General features: G+C 35.3%; 1 protein-coding gene across 1 annotated transcript in view; it reads right to left on the bottom strand.

Moving 5' to 3' along the window:
* Positions 1 to 7,115, bottom strand: part of CBG21188 — a gene marked incomplete at both ends in the record, with an annotated part of 15,943 nt that extends 8,828 nt beyond the window's left edge. The window contains 5 exons of the mRNA XM_002642747.2: positions 1,917 to 2,018; positions 3,598 to 3,675; positions 3,731 to 3,805; positions 3,854 to 3,972; positions 6,896 to 7,115. Coding sequence (XP_002642793.2) covers positions 1,917 to 2,018; positions 3,598 to 3,675; positions 3,731 to 3,805; positions 3,854 to 3,972; positions 6,896 to 7,115 — 594 coding nt within the window. The remainder of the gene's footprint in view (positions 1 to 1,916; positions 2,019 to 3,597; positions 3,676 to 3,730; positions 3,806 to 3,853; positions 3,973 to 6,895) is intronic.
* Positions 7,116 to 11,018: the final 3,903 nt, after the last annotated feature.

Raw genomic sequence — 11,018 nt, 5'->3', positions numbered from 1 at the left:
TTACCAGTTCGAACTTGTAACAGTTCGATTCTGTCCGCGTTCTGTTCTGGTACGTGTGCGAAAAAAGGACTGTTCTGAATTTAATCAGTTCGATTTTAGGTCTGTTCGAATTTGAAAACGTTCGAATTCGTCGTACCCCCGATGAAAATGTTATATTTGTGTTCAACAGAACAAGAGCTTCAAAATAAGTATAAACATGACTTACATAAAAAATTTGGATTTTTTGCATTTTTTCAGATTTTTAGATTTCTTGCCTAAACTCGAAAACCAAAAGTTTTTATTTGATAAAAATATACTGTTTGTAATCAGCAAAATAAGGGCTTTCAAAAGAGTATAATATTGACCTACTTTAAGAAATTTTGATTTTCGACCAAATTTCAGATTTTCCGATTCTTCGCTGAAACTCGGAAATCGGAAGTTTCTATCAGAGAAAAACCATATATTTGCGTTCAGCTATTCGAGAATTTTCAAATGAGTATAATCATGACCTCCTTTCAAAATTTTCGATTTTTGGCTTTCCCTATGCGCCTTTAAACGGTAAATTCAAGTTTAAAGGAACATGGCCATGTTCATACTCATTCTGAAGCTCTCAACAAGTTAAACTCAAATATGTTAATTTCAACACACAAAATTCAGAAAATAAAACGTTATATAGGAAAAATAAGAAAAAGGAAAATTTCCCGGAAACGGCTACTGTATTATGTTTTCTTGAATGAAGCAACCACACAGAAAAGCATAAAAAAGAACAAAAGACGTCAAACATGAGTCATCAGAAGTTTTTGTTTTGTCTTCAGATGATGATGTTGGTGTGAATGAATGAAAAAAAATAGAAAAAGAGAAGAAAAAATAAAATGGACCAAAAATACAATTTGATTGCGAAACGAAACTTTTAGAAACATTTGAAATCAAATTATAAAGATTTAAGGAAAACCGAGAGACCGAAAAACTCGAAAAAAAAACTTTGTTTTAGATGAGCTACACTGCAAAATCGTATTTCACCTTGAAAGCACCTTATGCACCTTTAAAATCGAAAATTTTAGAATTTTTACATAATTTTTTTGAACTCAGCCAGTTGAGAACTTTCAGATGAGTATAAATTGACGGATTTCTAAAAACTTTGAATTTTCACTTTAAAGGCGCATAGTCAAAGACAACAAGGCCAGCTAGCTTGAACACTAAAAGTCTGTAGCATATGAGAATGTGATATCCGTGTTTGACTAGTCAAGAGCATCAAAATGAGTCTAAAGATGACCAATTTATCTAGGCTTTGAATTTTCAGGTTTAAGGCGCATAGGGATTCGAAAATCGGCCAAAGATCTAAACGTCTCAAAGTAGGTCATGTTCATACTCATTTGAAAGCCCAGGACTAGCTGAACACAAATATTATTTTTAAATGCTGAAAACTTTTGATTTTCGAGAATCACCTAAAAATCTGAAAATCTGAAAATCAGAACTTACGAAACAGCGCCTTTAAAGCTGGAGTTTTGCTTTTTTCACTGTAAAATGTTAATATTTGAACTCAACTAGTCAAGAGCTTTGAAATGATTATAAACATGACATATTTATCAAAACTTTGAATTTTCAGTTTAAAGGCGCATTCAGAAATTGGCCGAAAATCGGAATTTTTAAAGTAGGTCATGTTTATACTCATTTCGAAGCTCTTGATTAGTTAAACACAAATATATCATTTTTATCTGCTAAAAACTTTATGTTTTCGAGATTGGGTTGAAAATCTGATAATCTGAAAACATGCATCGAAATTCCAAAAATCGAAATTCCTAAAAGTAGGACATGATTATACTCATTTTGAAGCTCTTGACTAGCTGCACACGAATATAACATTTTCAATAGCAGAAAATCAATATTTCTCGAGTTATATTGGCAATAAGTTTTAAAAATTTAAAACAACAACATACCACATTGGTCTCAAATTTTCCATATCCATTTTGGCACAAAATTCGGGTCACATCATTCTCAAAATTACACATTGGTGGCATTGAACGACGTCGTTGGAGGTCCTGAAAATGACAAAAAATAAAAACTACAAGGTGGGGGAAATCTTGTGATAAAGAAGAAAAAAAACGAGTTATTTTCTCTTCTTCCTTATAAAACTTTTTCTCACAGAAAAGGAAAAAAAAGAGAAGAAGTATAAATCTTCTATCTAAAGTGACCTTAAAGGGACCGGAAGGAAAATAGGCACTTCAGAAAAAGAGAGAAAAATATGCAAATGGAACATCCGGACATTTTAAATCCCCTTTGGAATTTTTATCGCGACTGCCTAGCTCAGGGAAAATGTCCGAAAAGGTTGAAAGTATGTTTTCTATAATCAAAATATCAAGAGCTTTAAAACGAGTATAATTATGGCCTACTTTCAAACGTTTCCATTTTCGGCATATTTTCAGATTTTAAGATTTTCAGCTGTAACTCGAAAACCAAGAGTTTTCAGAAAATGAAAATGATATATTTGTGTTTAACTAATCAAGAGCTTAAAAATGAGTATAATCATGACCTACTTTAAGACATTTCGATTTTTACCAGATTTTCGAATCCCTATGCGCCTTTAAACTGAAAATTCAACTTTTTCAAAAATGGGTCATGTTTATACTCATTTGAAAGCTCCTGACCAGCTGAATTTAAAAATGCTCATAAATTATTAAAATTTCGAGTTTTAAAGGCGCATGAGGTGCTATAACCAATTTTCAGATTTTTAGCTGTAACTCGAAAACCAAAAGCTTTTAGCTGATGAAATTGATACATTTGTACTCAACCAGTTAGAAGCTTTCAAATGAGTATAATCATGACCTACTTTTGAAATTTTCATTTTCGGCAATTTTGGCCTATGCGCCTTTAAACTGAAAATTCAAACTCTAGATAAATAGGTCATGTTTATACTTATTTGAAAGCTCTTGACTAGCTGAGTACAAATATAATATTTTTGTTGGCTAAAACCTTTTCTGAAACCTTATAAATTGAACATTTCTGAAATCTGCAAAAATTTTCTGAAAATTGCCAAAAATCAAAATTTCCGAAAGTAGGTCATGATTATAATCATTTTGAAGCTTTTAACTAGCAAAACTTAAATTTAAAGTTTGAAAGTTGTTCAAATGCGCTCTATTGCTGATTTGAGCTGGTTGAGTCCGAGCTATGAGCTAGCTCCAAGGTGCCTTACCTTTGAAGGCTCATATCCCAAAATCTACAGTAGCTAGGCAACATTTGTAAGCTACAAAGATGTAGAACTCAAAATTTTACACATTTCATTAGTTAATAAAGTCCTCATAGCTTTGTTAGTTTTTGAGTTATGCGCTTTTAAAATTGACACCTATACGGTTTCTCCCAATGTCTCAACTTTAAAAACGCATATCTCAAAAACTAAAATAGCTAGACAAATTTTGCAAACTACAAAAATGTAAAGCTTAAAATTTTACACATTTTACTAGTTGATAATGTTTTTATAGCTTTGCTAGTTTTTGAGTTATGTGCCTTTAAACTTTTACTCCTGTATCCTTCGTTTTCCCTACCCCTAGGGGTCCCTTGAGTGTCCGTAGGATCAAAAGTTCTAGAAAATTTCATTTTCTGAAACCCAATACACTTTCTTACCTGATTCGCTTTACCTCCGTGAGAACCCCTATGATGGAGACGTCCTCGAAATTTGATATCGTCACTTCGTAATGACATCTGAAAAATGAGAAAAAGGAAAAATATGGACAAACCGACACACAGACAGACTCACCAGATCGTGTTCAGATTCGCTTCCAGCAGAACCGTATCCTGATGATGCTGACTCCTTTTTTCTAGTCATATCGGGCTGAAAAAAATATTTTTGAAAAATTCCAAAAAATTACAACTTTCTTACCGAAAAATCCAAATCATCATCTGGTTCCGGCGACACTAGAGGAGGTGTATCCGATAGACTGAACATTGGTTGAAATGAGTATTCGGATGGTGTGCTACAATACATTGAGGTGAAGACTCCTGAAAAAAAAAGCGTGTATGCGTAGGGACCACAACATTTTTTTCAAACAGTTTTTTCTTGAAATCTTTGTATTTTAAAATGATCTCCTCTTCCTAATTAGCATATTTCCAAAATTTCGTTCAAAAATATTCGCTCATTCCCGAGTTACAGCCCATTTTGTGCTTCTCATTTCCGCCCATTTTCTCCGCGAGTGGGCGGGGCGTCGCCGACGCAAGGCTGCGGCGCGGAAAAAGCCTATCGTTTTCTCGAGCCGTTTTCTGCCGAAATTTCGGTTTCGGACGGCTGGAAACTTAGAAAATCGTATCGGAAAGTGTGAAAAAGGGTGTTTCGATTATTTTTAGTGTGATAACAAACCTAATTTTACAAATTTTCACCAGAAATTAGTTCAAAATCGGAAAAAAAATAGAAAAAGTGCGAAATTACTGAGAAAAAAGGCTGAAAAATGAAATTCTAAAGAAGAAATACTCATCAACGCATCGTTCAAGTACTGATGTCATGCAGAAAAATTTTTTTATGTGAAAAAAAAGGTTCACAAAAAGTTTTCCAAAAGGGAAATCGAACCCACACGTCTTTGCTTAGCACACCACTAGCTTAACCAGTACACCAAACGCGCACACCGAGAGTGGGCGCATTGTTTAATTATAACACCGCCACACGCGCGCTCTTTGAAAAAATTAGTTTTCGATGAATTTTCTGGAGATTTCGATACAAATGTTTTTCTGGAGATTTCGATACAAATTTCGCATTTTTTTCGGCCAACTTTTTTGAATATCTCACAAACATCATCCTATGTGAAATTTTCCGTAGAATCCGAATATGTAAAGAAATCGAGCGTTTCAGCTTCCATTCGTGATATAATTGTGAAAAACGAATATTTTCATTGAGTATGTTATTTTGTGACGGAAAATAAAGTACTTTCTGAGAAATTCAATTCTGTTCTAAATTTATTTGTGTGATGTTCGAGAGTAGTATTATCTATAGAAAACATAATTTCTATAGGTTGTCACTAAAATTTTTCACAATATTTACAGCCAGTTTGGCTGAAATCTACTATTTTCGGCTAACAATTCTGAAATTTTCATTATGATTTCCTTTTAGTAAAAGTCTTAAGTTACTGGAAACAACAAAAATTTTGAGCGTTTTAGCCACCCATCTCCTTTACTGTGCGTTTTTCTGCCGCCCACTTGTGTTTATTGCTCTTTCCTTCTTTCGTGTAAGAATTTCAGTAAAAAAACATTTACATATTTGAATTCTACGTAGTCGATTACATAAAGAGTCAAATTTTCATGTCGATCCTTCTTTTCTAGCCATAGTTACAACCAATCAAAAATCCAAAACCCCCCGCGGAGTAAAAAAATAGGCTCCGCCCCTTTTGCTGTGGTCGCTATGTATGCGCCTTTAAATGATCAATTAGCTATGAATAAGACCTATTTCAAAGGGGAATGCGCTTTTGAATCTTTAAATGCTGATTTCTCTGGTTTGAAGTATAGATTTTTGAACGCAACTAGTTGAGAGCTTTCAAATGAGTATAAACATGCCCCATTTATAAAAAATTTGATTTTCGACCCAAAATTTCAGATTTTCAGACTTTTTGATGTAACTCGAAAACCAAAAGTTTCTAGCTAACAAAATACATATATGTGAACTTAGCTCGTCGAGAGCTTTCAAATGAGTATAAACACGACCTATTTATCTAGACATTGAGTTTTCCGTTTAAAGGCGCATAGCCAAATTGGCGAAAAACGTCAATTTTCAAAGTAGGTCATGATTATACTCATTTTGAAGCCCTTGCCTAGGTAAACAAATAAACGTTAATTGTTTTTGCATTGGTCGAAAATAAGCCAAGATATGGGGCGAATACAAGCAATTGAATAATTTTTTCTAGAAGAACTAGTCAAACTCGAAAAACAAAATGTTTTCAGCAGTTATAACTGTTATTATTGTGTTCAGTTAATTATGAGCTTCAAAATGAGTATAAACATGACCTATTTCTAAAAACTTTGAATTTTCGGTTTAAAGGCTCATAGGGTTTCGGAAAACGAGAAAAAATCGGAATGTCTCAAAATAGGTCATGGTTATACTCATTTTGAAGCTCTCAACTGATTAAACAAGAATCTGTTGATCATTTTTGCATTAGGCAAAAATTGATCGAGATATGACGCAAAAACAAGAAACTGAATAATATTTTCTAAAACAATCTAGCCAATATCTCGGAAACCAAATGTATTCAGCAGTTATCATTGTGATGATTATGTTGAGCTAGTCAAGGGCTTTCAAATGAGTATAAACATGACCTATTTATCTGAACTTTGAGATTTCGGTTTAAAGGCGCATGGGGTTTCGAAAATTCGGCAAAAATCGAAATGATTAAAAGTAGGTCATGATTATACTCATTTTGAAGTTTGTATTTTGTTAAATACAATGGTATCATTTTCATCTTCTAAAATTTTTCAATTTCAGAGTTAGGTGAAAAAATCTGAAAATCTGAAAATCGGCAAAAAATTAAAGTGTTTCAAATTTGGTCAATATTATACTCATTCGAAAGCTCATAACCAGCAAAGTTCGAATTCAATGTCTGGAAGTATCAGAAAATGCGCTCTATTCCTAATTTCAGCAGACTCCTAACTTCAAACGAATTCTTTATAGTTTTTGAGCAAAAAAGACAATTCAGTGCGAATAACTTGAGCAAATTATTAAGAGCTTGCTTTTAATCGTAAAAACATACAAAATTGTTTGCGATTTGAATTTTCCCGCCTTTTCTCTTCCATAAAGTTTCAAGAGCAAATAATGCATTTTTGGCACCCAGACTAGACATTTAGCAAGACTTTTTTCCCCAAAATTCATCATTTTTAGACAAATTTAAATTGTGTATGTCCCCAAATGCGCTCCAATGACAATTATCACTAGAGCGCACTTACTCACCAACACAATTCTGCGGCGCCAGCGGCTCCTCAACACCATAGGGATGAAATGTGGTTTGACCTGTTGAAACCCGGGTTATTGAGCCTAAATAAGCAGAAAATCCGGGTAGCGGACATGCTGAATATCTAGAAATACATCCGAGACTACGGTTACGGTGTCTTTTCTCGTCCAAGCTGATTGAAGACTGTGGACGACATCTGGTGGATGACGACGTCTTCATTCTGCAAAAAAATTGGGATTTTTTGGGAGAAAATAGAGCGAAAATGAGCGATAATGAAGGAATTGGCAATAGAGCGAATTTGCAAAATCGAAATTTTTGAAATTTGTTTTTTTTTCCTTCTCTCTCCATCACCCCCTTTCAAGCAACGAAAAGCGCGCGATAGACTACCACAATCGCCACCTATGCTTTCAGTGCGCGCGTGGCCGTGTGGCAACGCTTTTGCCTTCCACCCTCAAGGTCCGGGGTTCGACCCCCGGCCCCTCATATCTCTTTTTGCTTCTTTATTAGTTGAGTTCTATGAATTTTTATACATTTTTAGGGTATTTTTAGGTATTTTGGATTGTACAAAAGGCTAAAAGGACACAAAAATAGCAAAATATAGGGGAAAATCGGAAATTGTTGGAAGTAGAGATAGATAGGCAAGGGAGCGCGCGAATTTTAATTGTATAGTATTTATATAATACATAAAAATGGGGGAACATAGTAGGATAAGAGAGTATAAAAGTTTGAAGAGACGCAGAGAAAAACAAAAAGCAGTTATTACCACATTTTGGGGGTGGACACTGTATATGGTGGCAATTAACAGATCAGAGAGAATTACTGTTATATTATGTGCATAGGTTGTATAAAGTTTTCCTTTTCCTATGGGAAAGTTGCACTTATCTTTAGGAAAACAAATTAGGTCAAAATGTAGGTCTTTTGGCTAGTTTTAGGGGTGCTAAACCTTCAAAATAATAAACTAAGCCCTTCTAACCATTCCTTACTCCTTTAAATAGCTATAAAAACAAAACAAAAGTCTTTTGACTCAATGGGGATTGATCCCCCGGCCTTCAGATTGGTGGGCATAACGTCAACCAACCGACTACGCGCGTTACTAATCTAAGAGGACGCGAGGAGGTAGCCTATCGCGCGGAAAACGGTGGCGGGAGGGGAGCGGCGGGGGAGCTAGAGGGAAATTAGAAAATTTGAAAAATCCCAAATTTGGAAAAAAAGGATCTTGAAATCTAAAATTCCGGATAAACGTCAGATAAAAGTTTCTTCTTCTTCTCTCCAACATCTTCTATTGTGACGTCAAACGAACTTGGGTATCTTCTTCTTTTTGGGGGTATCGTTGGATTTTGGGAGTTACTAGTACATTCCATCATACATTTTTTTTGCTCTCTATCTGTTTTTCCCCTCTCCAACAACTCGAAATGTGATGAGAAAGGGGCGGAGCATCTTTGGGACACAAATGAAAAGAACAAATGATGTCATTTGTTGTATAGTTGTGTTGCCTTGGCTTTTGGGTACTAATTAAAAATGGTGGGGTACGAAAATAGAACTAGAAATAGAACTAGGAAAGTGCGCCCTATTGATAAGGAATGGAATTTCGAAAAAAAAATGGTAATTCAAAATTTTAAGAAATACATTTATTATAGGCCATACTGGCCTAAAAATGCTTAACTTCAACAGCATTTGGCTTAATAATAACAGTAATACAAGACAACTTGTGTATTCTCAAGGGAGCAAGCTTTCGATTTTCAACAATTTGAAATTTTTCATTTCCTCCTTGGCGGCGGTGGCGCCCTCGCCACCACCGTTTTCCGCGCGATAGGCTACCTCCTCCCACCTTCCCCTCTCAAGTGCGCCCGTGGTGTAGAGGTCAACGCTTTTGCCCAATAATCTAGAGGTCGCGGGTTCAACTCCACCCTAGGCTTAAACCTTTTTTTTGTTTTTTAAGGATGAGCAATGCTGTTTCAACTATTTTGAGGGAATTTAAATGGGTTTTTAGAGGAAAACCAAGGTGTCTAGAAGGTCAATTAGGCAAAAACACATTAGAAACGGAAGAAGAAGAGGAACATTTGAAGTGGTTGGGAATGAATTCTTTGAATTTTAAGTGGATTTAAAGGATTTTTGGAAAAAAATTTGCAAATTATATCTTGCAAAATCCCAAGAAATTGGCGGGAATTTGAAAGTTTTGAATTTTTTTCGAATTTTCTGAAAATTCCAAAAAGCCCATCAATTACGCTCCATTGCTAATCTAAAGAGAATAAATTCCACTATACGATTTTTTTAGAGTTCTCCCCAAAAATAAAAAAAAATGGGTGTGCCCAAAAAAAACCAAAAAAAGGAGAGAGAGAGGGAGGACTTGGCACTTTCGATGAAAATTTAATTAGATGTGCCATTTACACACACACAAAGTGACCAGTGTGGACAACGAATGTTTCTTCTTTTTAGATTCGAAAAAAAGCATTGACAGAAAAGGAGAAAATCGAATTTTCGAGAAAAGAACAAAAACCTTTTTTCGAAATTTTGGTTTTTTTCCACTTTTCCTGTAGAAAAATCATCAAAAAGCATCAAAAACCACCTGAAAATTTGTTGAAATAGCTTAAAAAAGAAGCAAAAAGAGTTTGAGCCCAGGTGGAATCGAACCCCGGACCTCTAGATCGGCGGGCAAAACTGCAACCACTACGCCACGCTCCCCTGTAGCGGTTAAGGGTGAGAAGAGGTAGCCAATCGCGCGGAAAACGGTGGTGGCGCGGGCGCCGCCGGCGCCAAGGGGAGGAAATGAAAAACTTCAAAAAATCCAAAAATCCAAACTCGCTCTATTGAGAAAACAAAAGATACATTGACCATGTCCCTTTAATACGCCTCAAGTGGTTCGGGTTTATTTGCATAAAGAGTAGTAGTACTAGTAGTACCATAAACACACAAAGTCTTTTTGATCATTATTAGCCTCTTAAACGAGGTCAATAAAGTGCAAAAAGTGAGGGATATCGGGTTACAGAGACAAAGGAAATTAGAGTGACCAGTTGAAACTTAAATTTCATGGGGGAAATTTTTCATAAATTTGGAAAAAAAATCTAAAATTTAGGAGAAAAATTGAGAATTCTGTTTTCATAAATTCAGGAAACTGACAAATTATAGAAAAAAAATCTTCTAAAAATCATCCGGAGTATCTTTAAAAAGAAGCAAAAAGAGTTCTACCCCAAGTGGAGTCGAACCCCGGGCCTCTAGATTGGTGGGCAAAACTGCAAGCCACTACGCTACGCGCGCTACAGTAGTTTAAAAGTGGAAAGTGGTAGTCACTCGCGCGAAAAACGGTGGTGGCGAGGAGGGGCGCCGCCGCAAATGGAAATTTCGGAAATTCAAAAATTCAAAAGTTGAAAACTCGCTCCATTGAGAAAACGGAAGAAAACCCAAATTTAACCGGCTTCTCTTATATTACTGTGATTTTTTAGCCATATTATGTCGAAATTAGGTCTTTCAGCTTCTATTAAACCTCTTTTTTTTTCAAAAAAAAACTAAAATTTTCAAAAAACTGGACACAGTCCGGGGCGTCTTCTCAAAACAGACATTGATAATATCCCTCCTTTTTCGCCCCAGAAAATTTTTTGGGGTCCCCACAGAGAATTTTAGCCCTCGTCCTCCTCCTCCATTTTTTATGCCCAATGGCAACTTGGTTTCGTCCCAAAAAGAAGTTTTTTGTGTCCCAAAACGAGAGAGTGTTAGGGTAGAGAGACGCAGAGAAGGTGTCTGCGTCTCTCTATAGAGCACATAGTGTTTCGTCGATTGATACGAATGGGTGTACTTTGGCCGAATAGATGGGACAAAAAGGACAAAAAGTTTTTGTTTTTTGGGGGAAAGAATGTTCTGGAATATTAAAGGAACATATGAGATCAAAAAATCAACTAAAAATTTCAAATTGAAGGCTTGGCGGGAATTCAAAAAAAGATTTTCTAGAAATTTCAGATATTAATTTTCAACTCTATTTATCTCAAAAATCAAAAAAGCTAGAAAAAAGTTGTCAACTGACAAAATGTGTGAAATTTTATGAGCTATATTTTTGTAGTTAAAAATGTTTTGCTAGCTTTTCTAGTTCTTGAGATATGAGCCCTTTCCAAATGACAGAGAGACGCAGAG

Source organism: Caenorhabditis briggsae (genome assembly GCF_000004555.2).
Source record: "Caenorhabditis briggsae complete genome, chrIII, whole genome shotgun sequence".
Lineage (NCBI taxonomy): Eukaryota > Metazoa > Nematoda > Chromadorea > Rhabditida > Rhabditidae > Caenorhabditis > Caenorhabditis briggsae.
Note: the sequence above shows the minus strand (reverse complement) of the source record. Positions and strands in the feature narration are given on the sequence as shown.